Genomic DNA, 25,146 nt, shown 5'->3' with positions numbered 1-25,146 from the left:
GGGCTGTGTTAAGGACAGCACAGTCTGTGGGAGCTTCACACATCAGTGCTTTCAGCAGGGCGCTGGAGCTGCAGTAACACTCAGTGCACAACCAGCTGTAGGATGAGGTGTTTGCAACCTGACAACTTCAGACCTGTGCTTTGCAGCCACTGCCACCTCAAATAAAGGCTGCTGGAGCATCTCTTGTTAACGTGGGGAATTTCCAAGCAGGAAGATGCCTGGGAGACCTTTTGGCACTCAGGAAAAAAAAGGAAATGTTTGTTACAAGGTTTGAACACGAGACAAAGAATTTCTTGATATGAATTAGAATGGGCTGAGATAAAGTTGAAGTAGTTATTATTCCAGAAATTATTAAATACAGCTGATACAGTATTTACACCCTCCTACTTTCCAACCCCAAGCTGGCAGTTTATGGAGTGGAAGCTGGGAGTTGCTATGTGGAGGAGCAGACAAAAATAGAGGCAAAAGAGAGAAAGGAGAAAGGCAAATGCAGTGCTAGCCCAGCACTGGTGAGTGGGTAGTGGATGCTCACGTCAGTGTTGTTCCCACATAAAGGCTCCAAAATTCCTGAAATGAAAGCTTACTAAAGATGAATGCAGCTGGGTTTTTTTTTTCTTTTAAAAGGCACTTTATGCCCTCCAGGTGAGCCTGGTGACCTCTGGCTGTAGCTATCAAACTGGGAATAGCATCATGTGCTACTATAGGATGTGAAAGGAGCCAGTCTCTCGCCCAGCATTGCCCATCCCCTTGGCTCCCTGCTCTGTGAAAGAGGCCAAGTGCCGGCCTGCCCCAGCACTCGCCCTCTGTGAGAGCACACTTCTGTTAAGGCTGCTCACATCCAGCATCTCCTTCTTGTAGACATCTGCACTGCAAAGCTGGAAAACCCCAGCTAGCTTTCATTCCATGCACTGAGAAGCGATGGGATCACTTCCTTGCAAGGACTAGACAGAATTTAGTAAACATCCAGGATTCCTGCTTGAGAAACGCTGGGATGACAAATAAAACTAGCAAGAGTCCTATTTATAGGCATGAAAAAATAATTAATTTGCCCCCTTTTAATTGAAAATGTAAAAAGGACTTCAGCTTTAAATAAGACATTTTGTACAAAGCTTGAGCACAAAAAAGTGAACACCAATGTGTCATGTAAACACCACAAACGTTACTCATTTGTTCAGTAATGCACAGAGCAGCGTGCACATGCCCCTTCCAGTGGATTAGATTGCTGTAGCTGTTCCCCTCCCTCCCCTCAGACCTTAACGGAATACAGGAAACCCAGAAGCTTTGGAACATTTACAAAGCTACAGTAGGCAGGATACATTGTGACTGAAGGGTTATTTTGTTTTCTTTGAGGGATTGGTCATTTAAATATACATAAGTTCAATAGTCTCACAGGTAAATGAATGGCAACTTGGATTAGAAAAAGCACCAAAATATTTAATATACATCTGGCACAAATTCCACAAGAAGTCAGTAATGGACAAACCAATGCTTTGCTTAAAAGAAAAACCTCAGACTGCACTTAATGCTCTTCTTCCAAAAGGGACACGACAAAAACATTGCACTCAGGATTGCTATCAAGTAAAGACAACCTTCTCATTACAACCTATTTGCATTGTGCCTTAGATTGCACATTCTAGAAGATGCTGTTTCCATTCTGTTCCAGACAACAATGGTGAGCAGAATTTCACATAAGAAAAGTAACTGTAAAACTACAAACCCAAAGGGACGCAGGAGATGCATCGGCTTGAACGTCTCCCACTTTTCCTCTACATCATGGTTTACAAATTTGGCCACATCTCTTTAGAAAAAGGCCCTACATGAAACAGAATTTACTCCAGCCATTTTCAAGCATTACATTTACACAGCACCTCTGATACTGCTGCCTTAAAGAGGAAGCACGGGTCTGCTCCACAACAAGCAACACATTCATTGTTTCCCAGAGCGAGAAAACTGGATCATACAGAGTCATCTCTTGGGTGAGTCTGAAAAGGCAAAACCCACTCCCAACAGAGAACAGCAGATCTGATCCTATCCACGCTTGCTGCTTTACTGAGGGATGGGGAGATTGATTCTATTTCCTTAGTTAGAACTAGTTACTTCTCTGGGAGCAAACACTATCAAAATGCATTCCTTCCATAAAGGGTGAGTCAAGACTAAGTTGGGGCCGCAGAATCCACAAGCGAGTACTCCAAGAAACCCAGCTGCGTCAACAAGTTCCCCTAGGCCGACCCTTCTCCTCCACACATCCTGTCAATGATGTGCAGTTGCTTCACGTCCTCAAGATCAGCCAGCACAAACCCCAACAGTGCAGGGACAGGACCTAATCCTGCCCATTGCACCCACAGCTCTTGGAATTCAAGTTACTCAACAACTTAACAGCATGAGGCCCCCCAACCATTCCTACCAGCCCATCTCCTTAGTAAGGACTCGTTCAAACTCATAGCTAAGAAAGCAAGCCTACTTTAAAGATAACTATGTTTAGTGTGATTTAAAAAGTCACAACTTCAAAATATTAAGCACTATTCTGTGAAGTCCTCTAATGTGTAATACATACGGGAGTACAAAAACAGCAGCCAGCCCTCCTCAGCTCCACCTCTGTGTGGGATTGCCACCTCTGGTCACACATCTCCCCCTCTTATGGGCTCAGAGAAGAAGAGCAAGACTCAGCAGGTGTAACTGCATACAATGGCAACATTCAAGTAAACACACTGGTTCAACAGTAGGCAACCTGTAGTCCAAATATAATTTACAGGGAGGAAAAGAAACACTTTACAGCAAGACCACTGGAGCTGGATGGTTCCTCCGCCTGCGTGTGAAGTGAATGCTATTCAGAAAGGGCTCATCTCAAGAGTGCAATTATGCAAAGATAGAAGCTTCTCAAAAATAATTTAAAAACTCTGTATAACCTCCAGAACCTGTTGGATTTTAAAACCTAACTACAGACAGGCCGAGGATTGCTATAGTAGTGAGGAACCGCTCTAACCTCAGTGATTTAAGGCAAGCTGTTAGCAGGACTGGGACCTTCAGCCTCCTTTTATCTGGTGTCTCAGACACCCCCATTCCCTTGAAATACATGCCTGTTCAAATAGTGCAAGAGGTCACATCCTGCAAGCAGCCCCCAGACTGGAAGAAGAATCCTGTGGCAACAGTTGCTACAGCACAGCATCTGCCTGGGATCTGCAGTGACCATAACTGGTGTAGTTCTCTCTGGGGGAAGAACACAAGGAACACAAGTGTGTTCCATGACAGAGAGACACCACCTGAACACACTAATGAGCACAACAGAGCCACTCTGGCACCTCCAATACACTTGAGAACACTCCCTCTTTGCTCATGCATATGGGTTTTGTCCCGAGCAAGATTCTGACCTTGGGGATGAAAAGGATGCGTGCAGCCTCCTGCAGCTCCCCTCTTTGCTGGGTGTTACAAGTCCAGTTCAACACGGAACAAAACACAGTCATTTCCAATTAAAATACACTCATGGCACTGTATCAGGTGGGTTCCTACAGTTTTCCAAGGGCAAAGGAAAAAGCTGATGGCTCCCTCCTGGGGAGCAGCTGCTCCATCTTCAATGTATTGTCAGTACAGGCAGCCCGACCAGGGGAGAGGGTGCATGAGAAAACCCCTGAGCCACATGCAGAGTAGCTCCCAGTTGGTCACTGTGGCACTCCAAAGCTAGCACCCAGGAGGACCAACACTTGTTTGCAGCTTGACTTGGCTCCCTTTCAAAGGGAGCACATGGATTAAAAGCAGTTTACCAAAAAGGATGGCAGAGAGATAATACTTAATTTGGGTCAATTAAAATAAAGTACTCATCCAGGCATTAAATCCTGGGAGAGAAGGATGGTAACCTCAAGCAATTCAAGTCTAAGAACAAGAGGTAGAGATACCTATGTACTTCATGATGAAGGAGTTACAGCCTTCCATCTTACAATCTCATGTATTTCACTGCAGTTGACAATATAAAACCAAAGCTGCAATCTCCAATATTCCAGAGAGAAAATCTTAACACTGGTGGTTTTGTTTGCACACAAGATTTAAGCAGACACTCAGCTTTCAATACTTACTAGAGAAAACATGTAATGTCTTTCTGTATATTGAAACACTACCCTGAAGAGATCTGAGTTTCAGGTTAAGCATCTTCCTTTTTAATACAAAAGGCTAAATTCACATGCACACGTTTTGAGCACAGTGAGCTCAAGAGAAGAATTGGGCACCCAATTCACCAAGGGTCTTCTAAAAAAGGATCACACTGCAGAACACAAGGCTGCAAGACCCAGAAACTCACAATGACTATTGTGTTCTGATGAATGGGAATGATGTAGTCTCAGCCAACAAATTACATCATGACTGAGGTGGCTGTTAAACTACGTGGTGTTTCTTTAACTTTGCTGGGCTTTATTTGGAAATAAGGATTAGAACTGTAAGGAGGATAACTTGTGTTGTGTCAGGAAAATACTAAGGTCATCAGTCAATGCATAGCCATGCCTGGGAACCATGGGTGACAGACTAGCTCTGGGATCCATGGGCTCTTCAGGCTCTGACAGACATGCAAGGAGAGAAAGAGAAGTCACACAGGCAAAGCTGCTGCTGCCCCCAGTGCTCTGAACCCTTACCTCAGAGCCACCCTGCCTGGGAGGGGGGGGCTGCATCTGTGTGCAACCGGCCTCAAGTCACCCATCAGCAGAGTGGACTTGTTTCATACTCTTCAATGGACTGGCTGAAAAGCCATCATGGTTCAGAGGCTGATGCATGCACAGATCTGCTGTGCCAGCCAGGGCTCAGCACACCCACCTGCCACAGGTGTCCAGTTTTGTGCCACACCTCCATGTATTTTTCCTGTGGTTCTTTCATTACAATTGCACAGTATTAAAAAGCTGTAATTCTCCATACAGAATAGCACCAGCAGCAAGTAAACTCACAATTCAGCATTCAATTTCCTCAGTCATGTTTTACGGCCAGCTATGGGCGGAATCTTCCAAATCCTACTCGAATCAATAGCCTTGACCTCAGCAATACTCACAAGTAAAAATTAGCACAGCTGAGCCTCCAGTCATTCTGGGAGCCAAATTCTAAAGATGCTGCAAACTATAATGTGGTGCAGGTGGTCAGTGTTTTATTACTAGGGACTGAAGTTTACAAGAGTTGTATTTCTTTGCATATCAGGGAAGGCAGTAAGATGCCACAGAGTGTGGATGTCAGACCAGTTTTCCAGTACATTACTATAACTAACTCTATAGTATTCTATAGTTATTTATCCCAAGTTGCAGCAGATTCACTACATGCATAAGGTTTCCTAACACATACTATAATTAAAATAAAGTTAAATAGTTGCAATGGTTCCAAGGATTTCATCAGCTGCTCACTACAGTCCTGTGCCTACACAATGAGGATTTAAAGTATAGAAAATGAAGAGTGAAAGTATTTGGCCTGTTCCACAGATATTCACAGTTTAACCATTAAACAAGCATATCTTTAGAGGCTTCTCAGAACATACAGAAGCCCCACTCCCACACGAGAACACCAGCATTACAGAGTAAGGTCTGGTCTTGTTTAGGATCATACAATCACCAGGCAATCCAAGGGAAGGGAAGTCTGACTCCCTCTCTCACTGTCAGCACTGCCAAAGAGTTGGATCTTCAGCTCCTGGTTCAGGAATATAAAACTGATACAGGTTTGGTTTGCATTCTGTAAATGGCAATTAAAACATTAAAGTTAGGCTAAAAATAAATGGTACTTTGCTAGAGCATGTGGCTATTTTTGCAAGTATTCTACCCATCGGGTGGAGTTGCTCCTGCTAGGCTGAAAGCAGAACAAGAGCAAGGCTGGCCCCACATACATGGGCCTTAAGTCACTGAGAATCATGTCTTTTCCCTAAGAGAAAATAAGATTTTCCCTTCCTCTATATTCACCACCACCATCTTTAAGAAGCTGTTTTATGTTTGTTATACTAAAATGGCTCAGCCTTGATGTGCTTCAGATTGATTTCCTCACTGCTCTCCACATTCAAGCCACAAGCTAAGTGCCAGCCTTAAAGCACTCCATCCCTCATTCTCTGGAGCTGCTGCAGTTTAGCACATGACTCAGTAGCAGCTGCTGCCATGATTTGGTGTGTGTGCGTGCATGCACTGCCTATTCATCTGAATACTCAGTTTTCACACTCTGGACATTTTAAATTACCTTTAGAGTTAAAAAATAGAGATGAACAAAGCATTTAATAGCTGAATGAGAAGTCTCAAACTTACAAATACAGTTTTCATTTACTAAATCAGGCTCCATATGGAACTTGCACTAACAAAGCAGCCTCTGTTGGGGAGCTTTTCTTTTTTTAAACAACAGCACCAGCAAAAGTCTCACCATAAATTCAATTATAGCAGCACAAGTGCTTTGGCCTGCTTTGTTCACCAACTTGGAATAAGGTTTTGCTGCCAGACTGTGCTTAGGCCATGGTAGCTTGTAAGGTAATAGTAGCAAGGACAAACCTTTGGGTGGATTTACCTGTAACACAGCAAGTTCGGGGCTCCCCTCCTGCAAAGGGACAGACTCAGCTGCACCTAGAACAACATTTGTTTTCTACAGCTTAATGCATGTCCCAGCAAGAGCTTGCAGAAGCAGCATGGACCAAACTCTCCTTTTATTAGATGAAAGAGATGCTATCTGTGGCTTGTGGGTTTGGTTTTTAAGTTTTCAATACCCACATTTTGTTAGTGATTCATGATCTCAGACCCAAGCTATTGCATAGGCTGCACACCAGCAAAGCCAGTGACAGAATTCATGCGGATCATCCTCTCTCTGCTACCCCCTCTGGGGCATAGCAGATGTGCAAAGCATGCCACCCTGGAGCCAGTGACACCGCTCATCACCTAAAATCTGGTTCCCTTTAAAACCCTGGTATCACAAAAGCCATTAGATGCTATGGATGACTGTCCAGGCTTTGGTTTTGGTTTGTTTTTTTCACTGAAGCCATTCTATGATCCTGAAAATGCAGCTCTGAGAACAAAAGGTGTGTAATGGAAATGTATCAAATTCGTTAAGCCAGCACGTAGCTCTGCAGAAAGCCTTGGCAACCATCCCTTTTACCAAAAGGTGTAAAAAAGTTGACATACTAAAATTAAAAAAGGTAGCATCAATAACCAAAAAAGTTTCAACCAGTGTTAATAAAACTCCCTTTAAGTCACAAGTTTCAACAGGCAAACAGTCCCAATACAGGCATTGTAAAATAATATATTGACTCCTATCCAAAGATTATCAAATCAGTCTAATTATCAAAACAGTCTACACTGTTGTCATTAAGAACACATTAAGAATTCACTTTGTCATCAGATGCCGATATTGTTGCTCCAGGAAATGTGCAGTATTAACTGCGCCTTAGCAATTAAACAGAGGCTTTAAAAAATCGGTTCGTCAATATTAATGCAAAAGATAGTTCCTTACATAGAAGTACTGTGCTTGCCAGACAAGTAAGGTAATACTTTAGGTATAAATCAAACAAATTAAAGCAGAATTATACCACAGTTTTCCTTGAAGACTTAGGGTTTGTGTGTTGCTTCTGCCAATGTGTAGCAAACTTAAGAAGCAGAACCTTTGGTTCTTTTAGTCAAGTAAAAATAGTCTCATGTAACCACAAAAATACAACTTCCAGAGAAAAATGGAAGTCCATCAAGAAGTCCACTTTCAATAAAACTGAGGTAGTACTGCTCTTTTATTATGTGGTGTGTAAGAGATTTAGGTACAAATCGTCATCTACCACTCAGTTGACTGACAGGTACAGTAATTAGATAAAACAATCCCAACATTTAGTCTGAAACTCCAAAACAAAAGGAATGATCTGGACTCATTCACTAAGAGCTCAAATGGGAATTAGCCGTATTACAAAAGGCTGTTGGTTTTGTTGGTTGTTTGGAACCTTATACCAGGGGATCAATGCATTTGTAGTTAACACTGCTGTTCATCTTGGTAGAAAACCTTAGAATTATTACAGCCTAAAACGTCAACAATGTAAACAGCACTACACACAGTACAGACCTGCCCTGACGGATGTGGTATGAAAAACTTAAATCTGGCACTGTATAATTTAGCAATGTTAATTTACCCTAACGAAAAAGATCTACATTGTGCAAGAAATATCAGATTTACTTATACTAATCTGAAGTCTTAAAAAAACAAAACAAAAACAACCCCAAAATGCTTAACTTGGAGCCAGGGTCAAATATTTCAGGGCAAGAGTAAAAGGAATAACCAAAATTAAGAAAGTGCCTAAAACATAATACAGCATTTTAGAGCCCTTTCAAAGACAAGGCAGAAAAAGGTGTAAAGTAGAAAAATCTGGAGCCTTGGTAATTTCCAGAAACATCCAGAGTTTACATTTCATGAAGGGCAACAGGTTGCTTCCATCACTGCTGCTTCGATGCTGCTAAGTCTGTTCCGCCTCTGTGTCCGAAGACAGAATACATTTGGTTTCCTCTTCCTTTTTCCTTCGCTCCATTTCCCACTCCACAAAGGTATCAAAGAGACTCGGCCAGGCCTCATCTTCACTGTAGTTGCTAAGGTCCGGTCCAATCACCTGAGTAAAATTTAGAAACATGTTCCACGTGTCCCGGGAGATTCCCTTGATTCCTGAGGGGTTCTCGACTAGGAAGTGTAACCATTGGTCCAAAATAGGGGGCTTGTTTTGGGTGAAAACTAATTTCCAAAGGGCAATGGCTATTTCCCGATGTAGCGACCTCTGTCCTTCTTCAGAGTCCAGGCCAAACTGGAAGGTGAAACGATAGAGATCCTTGAATTTATCTTCCTGCTTGGCTTCATTTAAGAGGCTGGGGAACCTTGCACAAATGCCATCAATGCTGTCTGCGTTTATTGCTTTGCAGCCTTCAAAAAACTCCTTCCTATTGAGCAAGAGAAGAGAAATTAGTGTGAGCACTTCACCCTGATCTCACGTGCTGACCACTTCCCATCTCCATTCAGCTATGTCAAATCAGAAGAGGGTTGTCTGCGTAAGACGAGGTGTACTCTCAAGCCCAGGTGGCACAAGGATTTTGGCAATGGAGCTGGTAGGAAGATACACATTTCCAGGAAGTTCCCCGTGGCCTGGGTATCACATACACCCCTCACGTCTGGTGGGTTTTGAAAGATTTTGCTGTCTGGCTTTCTGACAACTCAATACTATCACAATCCAGTGCCTTTCACATTAAGAAGTGAATAAAATCTACCATAGAAGAAATACCAAATGTTTGACAACACCACATCTATGCACTGAATCAAGCTGATTTATATACTGTGCTTCAGTATGGCCCATGTCTAAGCACCCATGCTCTGGGTGAGCTGTTCTCAAGGCACAGAGCAGTTCACTGCCAGCTTTCCTGTGTTTTTTTATTGCCCTTCCAGCCTGCAAAATAAATGGGTGCCAAGAGCAATGGTCACCAAGGCACCTGCTGAGAGTGGAAGAGAGCATGGCATGAGAGAGCACAGGCTGCAGGGCAACATGTAAACACTGCTCAAAGCACCAATGCTGTACTAATTAGCCTGCTAATAATCTGACCAAATGGGTAGATGGTAGCTCCGATTGCTCTAATGCTCACGAGCAAGTATTATAACCAGACAATATCAACCAAAGCCAGCAGACTGCCACAGGAAGGGCTGGAAGGCAGATGGGGCAGCACTTAGGAGAAAAGAAGACAACACTGCTTTCCTTGATGAAATAAGTCAATCAGCACCAGTCAGTGCACCCTTGTACAAAGGCAGCCTCTCACCACTAGATCTGCCCTCTCCAAGAAAATCATAATGACGCTAATAAAACTGACAGTGGTTGTGCAGAACCACAGACACTACCTGCAATTCACGTTAGCAAATACCTGTCCCATCAGCAGTCATTAAACCCACATTTGCATTCCAGAGTAACTCACCCATTTGACACCCTCCCACAGTCACATAGATTCTGAAGGTGCTGGAAAAGCTGTGTTCAGTGCACAGCAAAGGCTTGCTTCAAGGCTCAGAACACCAAAGTAATTTTGAAAGTTATAAGCTGAGTAAAAATAGGAAGCATTACTCAAAATAAAAGATTCATTCTCTCTCAGCAAGTCCCTGTAGGAAATCTTACCTGGATATCGACAATCAAGTTGGGGAAGGCTACTGTAGTTTCGGAGGGTTTTTTGTTTGTTTTTACTGATAAGTTCTAACAATTCTGCTGTTTCCTGAAGTATCACATGTGTTATCAGCCAACTGACTGACCCCCTTGTCCAGGACAGACAGCACTTTAAATACCAGTTACTTGTCAGCCAGTATGAAATAGCTACAAGTGTCAAAACCCTTGCAATTTCCTTCCCTCTCTATACTTCAACAGGATTATTCTTGGAAAAAGACATCAAGTTTAATAGTGGTTGGGCAGGAACAATTCTTTGGAAGCAGTCTGTCATTATTTACAGGATGAGAACAGAGCTGGTAGCAATTATTAAGGAATCTCACATTACTTTAAAGCAAAAATTAAGTTTTGTGTCCAATCTCATCACCAAATAATGCTGGAAACAGTAAAATTGGTTTTGGTAAATTAAGAATAAATTCATATCTACAGAAGTTCATTACACTGTTCTTCTTGCTATAATGTCCAAAACCACTTCTGGTTCTGAAACCCACTGTGAGGGGAAGCGGAAAAGAGGACAATACAAACCTTACCTTCTCAGCAGTAGGAATTAATGTGATCAAAATGCTAGTGTTAAAAAAAACAGGTAAGTGAAGTTAATGAGGCTGCCTCTCTAACACACAGTGACAGGATATACTTTAGCATATGAAAATAATTACAAGTTCTACAAGAACTAACCTTGTAAATTTGCACATGGTAGCAGCCTGGAATTTCCAAGCCAAAACTAGCACTTTAAATTCAGTGGGATCAACACAGAGGTCATTGCAAAATCGTTCCATTCCTTCTTCCAGTATGGCGTCTTCCCGTTCATCCTTATATCTCCTAAATAGCTCCCCAATCCTTTGGAGTGAAGATTCTTCTGCACTGGTAACAGGGTCTTTCTTTATCTCTCCAGAAAACGTTGAAGGCTGATTGGACTCCACAGCAGCATCCGCTTTCTTTGTCCCATTCACAAGTATATCTCCCGGAGACTTCCCACAAGCTGAACCATGGTCATCTTTGTGGACTGCACTTCTTTTACTGTGTGATTTGCTGCCAGATTCCCTTTCCCCATTTTTGCTGCCAAGGGTAGAAGAAGGATTCTTGCACTTCGTGACACACTGGCCCATGATGTTGCAAGCCCAGCTTCTAAAGAAGTCCCCTTACCGTCGGACACCCTCGCAGCTCCTCTTCAACACATCTCACCATGCCATTAGCGGTAGTCAACTGACCTGAAAAGCAGTTTCAGAGTCAAATTGCTGTTTTTTTCCACAAACAATATTATAAGTATTGAATGTGGGATAACATTCACCAGTAAGAGACCGACTTCAGGATATTTAAGTTTGGCGTACTGAAAAGGAGCAGTGTAGAGAAGGTTGGCATATGCCATAAATTTCAGGCAAATTCAGGCTGTTTTACCTAGAAATCAATGCAGCTCACTCAGTGGCTGCAGTATACTAACGGGTCCTAATAAAGGAAATTCCTAAAATTCTTACTGTAACATAGGTTACAAAGAGGTTGATTCATGTACAGGCTTCATCAAGACAGACTACTCTAACCCAGAAATATTCTAAAGGAAATGGTTTTTAAAAGTATACCCACATTTCATATATAGAATATAACACACTGAAACAAAGTAAGGGGGGAGGAGGCAGGGGGAGGGAGGGTGGAGACACTGATGGGACAACCTGGCAGAGTTAAGCATTAGACTGTACCTTCAGCAAAAGGGAAAAAGGTGGGTTTTTTTGGGGGGTGTTGGGTTTGGGTTTAACTGGGGGGGATAAAGGGGGGAACAACAACAAGGCAAGGCAGGGATGATGGGAGTTGTGGGTTTGTTTGGGTTTCTTCAAACTGAGTCTGTAATCTAGATTTTTTGTTCTTAACACACACAGAAAGGTGCAACAATCACTTTCCACACAAGATAGCATTTAGGAATTATTCATTGTTTCAAGTGGGTTCCTCCCTTCAGGTAAGGAGACAGACAGAGGGAGGGGGCCTTTGTAATGAACCTCTTCAGACAGACTCCCATGCAGATAAGAAGTAGCAATTCCAGTTCAGTTAAAAAAAAAATAAAAAATTAAAATGCCAAATGATGTCATCATTTTCTGTTTTTATAAATCATAATGTTAAAGTCTTGCATATTTGGAAAAGAAATTTTACCCACAGAAAAAGTTTCTCCAATGATCCCTGTTAAAACCAAGCTAACACTCTGACACTATCCTATCAGCATGCAGCCACACCATGGACAGTCCATTTCTCAGAAACATCGACTCCAAGAAAGCGATTGCTTATCATATTCCTCCTTTACCCACTTATTTGCATTTCATCTCCACCGTCAGGCAAAAGCCTCAAACATAAGAATTGGGTTTGCTTTGTCTTTGTTTACAGCTCCCAGGTTACAGAATTAGAACAAGAAAGATTAAAATTAAAAAATAAAAAATAAAACAGACTTCAGGTTTTTTGTATTCTTCCAAGATCAAACCTCCATTTTAAGCTGCAAATTGACTTGGAACAGCAGCACCAAGTGCAGATGAATTCTCCAGATATTAGGATTACAAACCTCAATCCTCTCTCAGCCATTGTACCCGCTTTGTCAAACAGCATGTATGCAGTTTCAAGAGCAAAGAAAAGGTATTTTTTGCCAAGATGCTGGTTTCAACTACCTGGCTTCTCCTCCCCAATTCCTTTTCTTAAGTCCATAGCCCACAAACAAAACTAACAAAAAGCTAGTTTTAAGCAGCAGAAGAAACAAATATCTGGTATATGCCTTCATCAAACTGCTTTAACCACGAACCAGCATCATTTTTATAGGCAAGTAAAGTTCAATTTAGTGTATTCAAGAATAATTTCTTATTCGTTTGTATTTTAAAGCATTCATTAAAATATGCATTTCCACATAAACAACCCAAAAAACAACAGTCCTTAGTACTTCACAGCTCTTTGTGAATTGCAGAGTACAACCTGGCACTGGTTCCTGTGCTGCCATGCGTCTGAGCAACAGCATCTTCTCCAGTCTATACCATTTCTTCATTACACCAAAACAAGCAGGATATTATTAGGCAGTGTAAATTACTGCTTAAACTCCCAGATACCAGCCTTCTTTTATTCTCTCCTTTTAATTCATCAGAATTCAAATGCTCCATCTACATTAATCCTTGTTCTTCCATCAGTTTCTCCAAGGCAGCTAGCACTGCTTTGGCTAAGTTTTCCTTTATACAGAAGCATGCAAGTAAAGGGACAGAATGAAGAAATCCTGAGTAAAAACCACAAGTAGAATTTGAAGTACAGTATAGCTAGTTTATGAAGCTTTCTGCTCCAACACATAACAGCAATTATTAACTGTTGGGGATTTGGAAAAAGCTTTTCCCCATGGACAGACTAAAGAATAGCTTTATTATTAGTGAAAGGTACTATCCTTTAAGTTAGCTGGTAGCAGTCAAATCACACACAGCATAATGGACAGAGATTAATCCAATTCACTTCAGGAATCCACATTTCAAGTTAGAAAGACAGTTTGCAAGACAAACTCATATACTCTGCCCCTAAGTTTTCCAAATGCAAGTGATTCATGCTGTCATGTTTCCTAAGCAACGGCTTGTATTAATGATGATCTAACATTTGAGTCTACAAAGTGACATCACCAATCTGATGAAACAGATGGCATTTATTGTCATTTGCTGTCATGAAAAGACAACATTACAGTACACAGAGGGAAGGTCAGCCAGCATTATTAAACACCTGTGAGAAAGTGTCCCAACAGCTGTTTCCAAAACCGCTGGAGAGCACAACATAAACCCATAGAGTGCAAGTTAACCACACCCCCTGCAGCATACCCCTCTAACAAGCATGTTTTCTGTACTTCAGCCTACTTGCCTTACAAGTAACTGGCTGCTGCTCCTGAACAGCCACGGCCTGGGCTCTGCAAGCACTGCTCCTCCCTGCAGTAACAGAGTTCTTTCCTCCTCCCTGCCGAGGAGGCTTTCAGAGCACAATCCTACTCATTAGGAACAAACACTATAGAAGATACTAAAGTACAGTTGCTGCAATTCCTCACTTTCTACTACACGAAACTTGATGCCATGTGCCAGATACTTTGAAGCCTTCTACCCCAAAAATAGCAAAACCTGCTTAAAAAAAAATTAAAGGTCAGACTGCATCCGCTGGCAGCTTGTGCATGTATCTGGTTTTGTAAGAGAAAAATCTTCTGGCGCTCCATCAGTTACCCTCTTATAAAATGCCTTCACTGAGCTGGATCCACTTCACTTACTAGTCACCTCCGCTTCCTACATGACTCAGGTTTCAAGGCTTGAAAGGAACAAGAGCCTCGGAAGGAGACAGAAACAAGTGGGAGAAGTCGGCCCTTTTGTTAAGGGAGGCTGGAGAGAGGATCCCGTTGCAGCATCGGGAGCTGCATGGAACTCAGCGTTCAAGGAATATGAAAAAGCACTCTCATGAAAGCAAACAAAGAGACTCATTTAACTGCAAAGCAAAACAAACATCATGTCTAGGTCATGCTGACTGCAGCTAAGTGAGCACAAAGATGTGCAGAGCTGTTTCTCCCAGCTGGATCAGGAACTGCAAGTATAAAGTTCTCGTGTACTCAAAGGTTATACTGGATTGGTGACAAAACACTAATTCCCAAACGGATCATGTCCCAGGAGCAAAACTACTGTAACAGTACAACATGAACTGTGAGACACAAAAACAGTGCTCACCACTCGTTTTGCCATTCTGCTACAAAAGATCAAAATTGAGGGCTAAGGTTGGAACATACTTCGTGCTACAGGATACATGACTCCCAAAGAGTTACTCAGACAAGCATTGAGCAATAACCTACAGTAAATATGAATCACCAAGAAGCCCATGAGGCCATCTTCCACATAACAGGAACTGCAAAGCAGAGATCGACTATGATGCTCTCTGCTCCTTTCAGAAGGGAAGGAAAAGGAGAGCCTCCATCTAAGAACAAAGGATGTGTAGAACTATATTGCCCAACATGTTAAACATAAAACCTAGAGAAGATTGAAAAGACCTTGTTATGCTTGGTGGGACTTCTTGGTTTGCTTGTTGGATTGGGGGTTTTTTTAGGGCTTTTTGGGGATGGGTTGGTTTTTTGTAAGTGCTGTAAAGGAATTAAGTTTTTTCTTCATTTCAAGTGACCAGATCACATGCAACCCAAGATTGGAAGGGAGCAAAACAACAAAATGACTCAGTAATAATTCGCTGTCATACAAGCATGCCATGGCACAACTGAAAGCAGCAGCACTGAAGTGGGGGAGAGCTGGCAAGAGAAGAGAAGATGCAAAGGAAATATTTAAGTCACCCTGTATTTTTCCTTAATGACCAATGTTACTGCACTAATAGAAATTATCAGATACATCCAGAGAACAACAAAACACAGGCGAGCATTATGCCATTTAATAAAGTGTTGCATCAGAAGGTATTTACAATGAATTTCAAAACATGTTAAGTATAGAAAGAAGCAGAAAAAACCTTCCACAGAGTCAAGAACCCATCAAAGACAAATTTAGGAAATCTTGTAACAAAAGGGGACACAGCTCAGCCAACCATTAAATCCCTTCCCAAGTAGCAGTTCACAAGCAATGGCAAAGATAACATTGCTAGAGCTTAACTCAGCCTCAACTTTTCACTACACATTATCTACCTTTTACTGGACAGGGATACATGACTTCTTCAATAGCTGGAGGTATCATGGGTGCCCTGTCTTTTTACAGCTTTGAGCAGATACACACAGATTTCCTCTGGGGAGTCACAAAAGGATCACTGCAACTGCTGAAGCAGGAGCGATTGCTGTTTTAAGAGCTGATGCTGGACAAGTGATCCTGTAAGCAAACATCTAATACTCACATAGTTTCAGTTACATGGGGAATCATTCCACTTGCTTCACAGCCTCCTTCAGGCTTCCTGGATTCCACATGAAATGCTGCAAGACAAAAGACCACACAAGTCTTCACGTTCAGAAGAGGCTATGAAACCACAAAATACACCACATTGCTCAGAAATGACCATGCATTTAATAAAACCTTCATAGTCAAAATCCATTTGTTGAAAGAGTCATTTTATACAACTACTTCACTTTTTGACTTATAAAGTATCATTATTAACACCATTAGCTCTGCATTGTCATTAAAGCATAGATCAGGTAATGAATTCAACACACAAGCTCAAATGTTTGTTAGCAGTAAACACACACTTCCGGACAATTTAATGGCTTTCAGCATGGGAGAGTTAAATCCTCATTTCATGCACTCAAAGCAAAACAGAGGACATGCTATCATTGTCAATGCATGTTAGCTAAGCGGCTGTTTAATCTGTGAATGCCAGACAGCTGCTTCCTAGCAAAGCATCATTTGGGTCTAGAAAGTAATTCTCTTTTTTCATTCTCTAGCACATTCTTTTCCATGTTTGTTTTCCCATGTTCAGTTCAGCTGGCTCAACTGCCCTTCTCTTAAATTCCCAGCTCTGCTATGGAACTATGAAGCTCTGAAGAGAAGATGACACACAAAACATAGGTGTGGTTTGTGTAGCAAAAGCTACAACCACAGCACCTAGTCAACACCTCTGTTTGTATCTGATCTAGGAAAAAAAACATCAAACAAAAACAAGACAGCTCTGCTAAAGCTCCTCTGCTCCAACATACTAAACCACTAAAATGGCTTGTTTTTACAGCTCCTAGTACATCTGGTGAGAAAGCAGGTGATCAAAAGCTGCCTTTCTGCATACTTCTTTTTACATAAGACCTATTACTGAGGAAACAAGTGTGAACATCAGCTTCCTTCAGTAAAAGTAGGCAATGGATATACCATGAAATAAGTTCGTATCACACACACCAATTTCCACACCAATTGAGTTTTCTGCAAACTCAAGTCCTACATGTGTATTTAGGACAAATCTGACCAATAAATAAAACCTAGTGCAGATCAAAGCTTTTTAAAAAGCTTTTAAAAGTCCAGGAAGCAGCATCCAAAACACTTCAAAACCCCTACAAACTGTGGACTGGCACTGCCACACACGTTCACACAAAGCAAAATTGTACCTCCACTGTACCATTTTTAGGCATTTACATTTGAGATGGATAGTCCAAAAAGCCTACATCTGTCTGGATTTACATCCTCTGCTTCCAAACCTCACCTTCCACACAAACAACAACCTTTTTGCACCCACTCCACAGCCTCACAGGTATTGTAGAGCTTTTGTAGCACACACTCCTGCTGAAAGGGCCACCCTGTGCGGGTGCACAGCCATCAGCCCACTTAAATGTGTATATGAACAGAAGAGTTCCTGTCCTTCTCACAGTGGAAGTGCTAGCTTGGATTCCTTTCTATTTGACCATAGCACTTCATGAATTTCAAGAATTTAAGAAAAAGTAACATTTAGCACTTCTGTGTCAATTCCTTTTGGTGCCCTGCAACTAAATAATTCCTTCTATAAACCATTGGGGAAGGAAATTAGCAACATGAGGGACACGAGGGCACTGCAGAGCCTCATTCCCCCAGGAGCCTGCTTAAATAGAGGAGAGGCAACATCTTACACTTCACATTTTAAAACCATTGTCATGGCAACTTCAGGCAACAAACTACTTTTCAAACACATCTGTATTTCTTTGGAAGAAATCTATAATCCACCAAATCCACATTTCCACCTAACTACTGGAAGCAAACCCTTCTTTCAAAGTTCAAAAGGAGCTGAATCTGGTGGAGTTCAGCCCTACCCAGCAAAAGCCAAACTTTCTCAGGTTGTTTGAAGTAGTTTCCAGGCTGGCTGACCTATACACACACACTGTAGAGCTGGAAGTTTTAACATCTGTTAGAACCACCAGCTACAATTCTTCCTCCATTCTTACTACTTTTATTCTACCAAGTTGCCCATTTCACCTTTTTTTAATTTTTAATGTAGTAGCAAGTGGAAACTTCTGTGACAACACCATTATGGGATGTGGAATGAAAAGCCAGTATGAGCAGTAAAGAAACCAAGCTCTTCAAGCCTGCATTTAAAGGCTATCACACAGCACAGCAATGCGTTGTGGCTGACTCGATGCTAAAATAATGTGAGTGGGATGGAAAGAAGCATCAAACACATACTTCTGTGGCACAGGTTTTAATTCAGTCCTTGGGTCAGGTTTGCAAGGTATAGCTGTATGCTATGATCACCAAGCATTCCCCCTTGCTGGCACAGCAGGAGTGTCACACTACAGCAACTCAGAAAACAGTCTACTTCATTGTTAGCAATCCCACTCAGCGGTCCACTGGGACAATACATAAATGGTGTGTGCCCTCAGGATTATGGAGACCTTTGTTTTGCTCACCTGCCTTTCTATACACCTGTGCCTTTGGCTCTCCTGAGCACTGATGCAGAGGATCACACTACAGAACATTGCAGCACCAAAACTGCTATCGCCCTCCACACTTTTCTTCAGCAGCTTTTCCAGGTGTAAGAGCTGACAGCATTCTCACAAAGGCAACTTTCTTTGCTTTCCTGTGGGGAATCAGTGAAGAATTAGTGATACTGTTTCCCTCTTCAGCAAGCAGAATTTTAGAGGATCAGCTCTGCACATGGAAGATTTTACTGTGCATGTAACTTTTATCATACAGCACCAAAGCAGTTGGTGCATTAAGTGTTAAAGCACCAACAAAGCTTCGGTCAGCAAAGCCATCACGTTATAGAAACTGCTTATTTCAAGTCATAACCTGCAATTAAACTTTCTCAGCAAAAGCAGTCTGACTCCAGCACAATGGGCACATTATGGGCTTTCATTAGCCCAGAAGACACCTCACCATATCCCTACCCAAGCGCTGTGCTAAGCACCAGTCTGTCACACACATCTGCTCTGCACCTCTGCTGCAGAAAAATGTTTATGCAAAGTTAGTTAAGAGGAAGTCTTAAGCAGGAAAGTCCTGCTGCAATCAGTTACAATGAATTATCAGTCTGTCAGGCTGCCTGCAGTTCAAGCACCTTTCAATGAACTACAGCCAGGTAATGGTTTTGGGAGCACACAGATGGGAGCTCTCTCCACCTCTTCCAAATCAGAGATAACAAGCTATCTCTAATTCACCTCGCTTTGAGCTTTGGAAACAAACTAGATTTAGAAATTCAATTGAATTGCGTAAGTTTGTCTCTATAGAACATACCTGTATCAGAGTAGGAGCTAGTTACGCTGAGGCTTGAAAAGGAACCATACAGACTTTTGGCTGCAGGCTAAATGGCAGAAGGCTAAATGGCAGAAGGCTAAATGGCAGAAGGCTAAATGGCAGAAGGCTAAATGGCAGAAGGCTAAATGGCAGTCAGCAGGAAAACCAAGCCAGACAATGTGTATCTTGGAAGCCTGAATACTTTATCAAATGAGATGTGGACTTCTTTGAGAAAGACCATACCAGAAAGGCTTAACTAGCACAGAAGGCAAAACAGGGGCAGATACAAAAATTCCTAAAAAGTATTGTATTTAAGTGACAATATAGTCAGAAACTGCCTTACCATGTCTACAGTCCACAATGCTGGGCCAGCTCTCAGTGCCAAGAACCAGGGCTACCACCAAACCTCTACCTAGAAGCATGCCCACTGCTGCCAGAAGCAGGCAAAAATCTCTTAAACAACTGCTCCTCGATACAGTGTGCTGTCACTTCAAGACCAGGACTGGGACATCAAGGGAGACTTTTCCATTCAAGACCTTGAGCAGAAGAAACCTGCTTTCTGTATCCTGGAAAGCACCCTACTAAGGTCATGAACACCACTTTTTATGTCCGAAGTCCAACTAGTAGTCTTAAAAAACAAAACAGATGTTTTGGAATTGTAGTTCACTGTATGAAGTAATTTTATAAAATTATTAATTTTTTTCTTAAGATAATGTGAAAAATCATAGGGAGAATAATGGCACCTCACCGCTTTCTCTCATGAAAGGCATTCCTTAAGCAGCTTTTTCAGCAGACATGCATCACTCTCAAATCCTTCCCTTTCTTTCACACCCTCTAACCGCACAATACCTTACTTACTGATTACTTCTGACTGTTTTACCACTTAGCCCCATTTAAAAGTTTTAAATCCTTTCCTATTATGTGCTTCATCCTACTTTATTAGGTGGGTGGAATGATTTGTTAGGATTATTGTATTTTCACAGAGCAAACCCAAGTCCAGTTAGCTAAATAGCGTATAATCTTAGAAGGGTGCCTTCAGGTGCTTCTGTAATGTAAATAAATTAATGAACCAATTCATATAGCAGCAGTACTTGTTTTGAGAAGTCTATACTATTGGCAAGACAATGGGCAGAGGGGAAATCAAGCCAGCCAAACAACATGGCTCTTCAAGATCACACCATCAGTTTTCAGTAAAGCTGAAACCAGAACCCCAACCAGATTGCATACAATGCCCTACCTCATTCATACTTAGACGTGAACAAACTCGTTTATTTCACTGCACATAACTCAACCCCTGGATGAGTTTGAATCTATCACTGTGAAAACACAAAGATTCAGTCAGTGAGCAATTCATCTCTATCCATTTAAAAACTATCAACCTTCCCCCTCTGCCCTGAGATGAAGCCACACAACTCTTCAAGGTCCAGCACTTCCGAAAAAGCAAACCACCATCTAATGAAGGTTTGTGGGGTTTTTCCTTTTAACATGCAAAGAGTTGTAAAAGAATAATCCTTCAGTATTTTTCCAGGGTACACTGTAACTTTTGCACAGCATGACAACCTTTAGCACCTCAGTATGTATTATGAATAATTAAAGCAGCACACACCAGAGCAAGAGACACTTTGTGCTCAAACACAACCAGCAAAACTGCAGGTTATGGGACCAACAGAAACCATGACCCTCAGATATTTGACACAGATTCATTCCACTGTAAGCATCTGAAAGTAGCTGTGCTACAAATATTTACCTTACCCTGTCTCAGTCAATTCCATAGATTAATCTACGGAAAACTGTAACTATCCTGTAGCCAAACCAGAATAACTTTGGAAAACCACCTTGTTCTACAATCCACCCTGCAGTGGGGAAAAACACATTGACTTCTAAACTGAGCTAAGTGTGCAGGGATTTTCTTTTGCACCAAGTTCAGTCAGCAGGCTTCACCCTGAAGCAGCTGAGGCACCTTCATCCATTATGTCCAGCTGAACATAATTCAGGTAGATAAAGTGATTCATAGAATCATAGAATAGTTAGGGTTGGAAAGGACCTTAAGATCATCTAGTTCCAACCCCCCTGCCATGCACAGGGACACCTCACACTAAAGCATGCCACCCAAGGCTTTATCCAACCAGGCCTTGAACGCCAGGGATGGAGCATTCACAACCTCCCTGGGAAACCCATTCCAGTGCCTCACCACCCTAACAGTAAAGAATTTCTTCCTTATATCCAATCTAAACCTCCCATTCATACAATAAGATATGCTTTAAACTAACTGTAATAAAGTGAATAACTTCATATTTCTTACTCCTCTTAACGATGAAGAAAACACACCAATCACAAAACAAAAAGGAAGTCCTTCCAGCAGCTCTGGTCAACAGCATTGCATCTCCAGCACAAAGCAGCTGTGAGAACCATGACCCACACAGCCACCTCACAGGGCAGCAAAGGGACAAGTCTAAAGACAAGAGCCAAACCACCTCATAAGATCACTGCTGGCAGCAGATGCTCATAAGTTTAGAGAAGGCTTGACAGCCATCTCAGTAAGTGTAACATGGTTTACAGGATACCAGCCAAAAGAATCACTCATTTAATGCAGTTGTGTAGGAACTTCATTACCATTCTGACCACGTAAATACTCAAATCATATTTAGTTATGTACAAAGAATTGTTCTAAGTGAAAGGGCTGACATCTGAAAGTGCTTTAAGAGAACGTGCTCGATTTTTACATCAACTGCAGTTTTTAAAGCAGAAAATACACAAAGCCACCTGCAGAGACCCCAGTTCACTCTACTGATTAGAGTCCTGACTTCCCTATTACAGTGAATCATACTAACACTTCACACTGTACAAAGGATGCTGCAATATTTAGATGTTACTGTATCAACTGCTTCAAAGGAGCTCCTCTGAGTACTCGAACTTAGGCCATCAGTTATAACACAGACTCTCAGCTCTCCTTGAGAAATCTGGTGGCAGCTTCAACCAACACACACATTTTGTTAATAAGTTTTCACATTTCCCAGATTTCATTTGACGTCCTGTGTCTCAAGAGACATACAGTGTGTAGGCATGTATCCTGTGCTTCACGAGACATAATCACTAACTCCACTCACAGGTAACTGTGCTTGAAGCTGGTATACATCAGACCTTTGGCACTTCCCGAACGCCCACTTATGTGCTGATCCAGACTACCCAAGGCTTTCAGTACAGACTCATCTGCAACAAAAACATTGAACAGTCAGCATATGACCAAAACCAAGTTCTAGGACATTTGTGTTTGTGAGTCCATTACTAAGCTACACACGCCTCCCATAATCATAGGCATTAAGGTGATTTTTCTCCCTCCCTTTCAATGTTTAAACAAAAGGGCAAAACTGACTGCCCTAGATGTTTCAAAGCTGCAGAAGGAAAAGTATGGCACTAAAAAATTTCAGAGTAAGAACTAAAACCTGTCACTTTCTGCTACTACGTGGATGCAAAAACAAGACTGGTATTTTTCAGAAACACATAATCCCTTTGGTTTTTTAAAAAAACACTTATGTTCACTAAATAGGAAAAGTGAGACAACAAATAACTGACTGTCATACTGTCTTTGGCAGTCTGACTTTCTGGGACTAACAAACTGTGACAGGAGGTCAGTAACAGCGTTCTCACATTTTGCTAAGTAAGTTTTGTCTTTCACAAAACAGATGCCACAGACAGAACAGCATTTATAACTATTCTTTCTGAGACACCAGAAGATTATACTAGTTCATTCTTTTACTGGAATCCTGGCTCACCACCTATGCTTTTGTTGGTTTCTCTACAGTATTCCTACTTCTGTGAAAGAGTTCTTTAATACTCACTGCTCAGCAGTCTCCTAACCATCACTCTTTTAGTACCAAAACATTGCAATTAAATAACCTTTACCTAAAATCCAGATTTTCTGCTTCTTTCCACCACTGGACTAGAGAGCTGTCCCCCAACACACACGGATAAAATGAAGACATAACAAGCCTAAACTGGTTAGCTCTCACATTATCTTTTAGACAAGAAGCTTTGATTCAGCTCTTCCCCTGTTTGCTCTGTTTTGATTAGCACCAAAATCAAAAGGTAAAAGTCACCAAACTGTCACACCAAAGCCACATGTGACAAGAACATTCTTATAGCACCACAAAGAATAGTGGCATTTGTGCAAGGGAAAGCAGAGGTGCCCTTCAGATGTCAACAACTACTGCCCCCGGGTCTCTCAGATCTCCTCACCAACAGCCAGTTACCACTAGCTGAGCAGTTCCACAAAGCCTCCCCATGAAAGGGTGAAGTCAAAGTACAAGACAAGTGAACGATGGGAGCAAGTCTGCAAGTCTTGGCTTTTCTGATCACTCCCTGGAAAGGCTTCAACCCAGATCTGTAATTACCTGACTCAAACTGGAGTCAAGGGGGGGAGGCGTAGGGAAGAGATAGCTGACTGTTTCGAAAGACACACTTGAGACAACTTACTGTACAGAAGACACTGAGAAAACTAGCACAGTTTACTTGTGTCATATGTTTACAGGGGGTAAATTGCAGGTGGCTCTTTACCAGAAGGCAACATTCGCCTTGAGCATTTGCCGTGAAATTACCACTGTTTTGAGTCAAGTTACTATGTCATTACTGCTGAATAACTTAGAGTCAAATATACAATTAATCCATCTCACCAATGTAGATAATCTGCAAAACATTACAGCCATTTAATATAGTATTTTTAAAAGGAAGAAGGGGGAAAGAGACAAAAGAAATTATTATACTTCCAGTAACCAGAAGACAAAGCCTATTAGTCAGAGGCAAACAGACGAAAGGAAGCCAGTGAGATAAGATGCAGACCCCTAGGGAGAAGCAGCCAGAGAGAAGGAGCCAGTCAGGGAATTCTGAAGGCTGTTAAGGGGGTTCCCTCTTATCTTCCTGTGTCTAAGTCCCTTAAGTGTTTACAGATTGTTCTTTCAGTCTCCAAGAATTCTGGCTACCAATTTTCAGCTCCTTCTTTACGTTTAAGAATGAGGATGAAAGAAATTACTGTTTTTCTAACATCCTATGCCTTTATTTTTACAGTCTCCTCTTACTCAGAACACAGTTTTCCTGTTAACATTCACCACTACAAACCATGTGCCTAATGGAACAATAACATTGTTTCTGTACTTTGCAAGTTCTTACAAACTGCCAAAACCCATTACTGTGGATTTTATAGTGCTCCAAGACTCTAAATTTAATCAATGCTTCCCCAGCACCAAGCGCTACAGTGTGGGCCAGTTCTGAGCAGTACCAGGAGACTCACTCTTGGCAACTTGCAGCTGTGTATCTCCTGATATACAAATCACCTCTACATGGTTTTCTGCCATGAGGAAATTCAAATTTAGAAGAGTTATTTCTATACCCCACTGCTCCATCTACTTTATATTCCCCTGCCCCTATTCTTTCCAACACACACACCATACAGGATTTTCCCCTGTTCCTTAAGCTGAACCAATGAAAGCAGCAGAACCAATCCTCTTCCTCATCCACACAAATTTTGCAGAACAAGTCCCTTTGTCTCAGTCTGTCAAACTGGCAGCCCCTCTTCCTCAATTATATACTGCTTTAACTAATTTCAATGACAGTCTTCCAAAAGAGCTGTTCTTAGTTTTCTCTCAAATCCACCTCTTCAGTTCATCTGATCACTTTATTTAACACAATTCGCACTAAACAGAAGATGTAATTGTGAATTACAATCAATAAACTGTAAGAGCTACTGACGCAAATCAGTTAGAATTTGCTACATAAGAAAACGTTCAACTCCAAAATAAAGCAAGACACCGTTCAAAGAATGAACCTAACCCAGCCTTTAAGATGCAGGGGCTGATTACAGATCATAGTGCAGGCTATCAGTCTCCAGGT

General features: G+C 41.7%; 1 protein-coding gene across 3 annotated transcripts in view; it reads right to left on the bottom strand.

Annotated features, from left to right (window-relative positions):
- Positions 1 to 1,313: 1,313 nt before the first annotated feature.
- Positions 1,314 to 25,146, bottom strand: part of DCUN1D3 (defective in cullin neddylation 1 domain containing 3) — a 25,898-nt gene continuing 2,065 nt past the window's right edge. The window contains exons 1-4 of one of the 3 annotated variants that reach the window (XM_031043990.2): positions 22,371 to 22,417; positions 15,983 to 16,058; positions 10,814 to 11,346; positions 1,314 to 8,885 (exon numbers count right to left, since the gene is read on the bottom strand). In XM_031043990.2, the coding sequence (XP_030899850.1) occupies positions 8,414 to 8,885; positions 10,814 to 11,244 (903 nt within the window). In that variant the 5' untranslated portion in view covers positions 11,245 to 11,346; positions 15,983 to 16,058; positions 22,371 to 22,417 and the 3' untranslated portion in view covers positions 1,314 to 8,413. Of the gene's footprint in view, positions 8,886 to 10,813; positions 11,347 to 15,982; positions 16,059 to 18,440; positions 18,589 to 22,370; positions 22,418 to 25,146 lie in introns of those variants that run through there. The other 2 variants (XM_031043989.2, XM_005143382.3) reach the window with 2 other exon arrangements.

The sequence above is a fragment of the Melopsittacus undulatus genome, chromosome 8 (genome assembly GCF_012275295.1).
Source record: "Melopsittacus undulatus isolate bMelUnd1 chromosome 8, bMelUnd1.mat.Z, whole genome shotgun sequence".
Lineage (NCBI taxonomy): Eukaryota > Metazoa > Chordata > Aves > Psittaciformes > Psittaculidae > Melopsittacus > Melopsittacus undulatus.
Note: the sequence above shows the minus strand (reverse complement) of the source record. Positions and strands in the feature narration are given on the sequence as shown.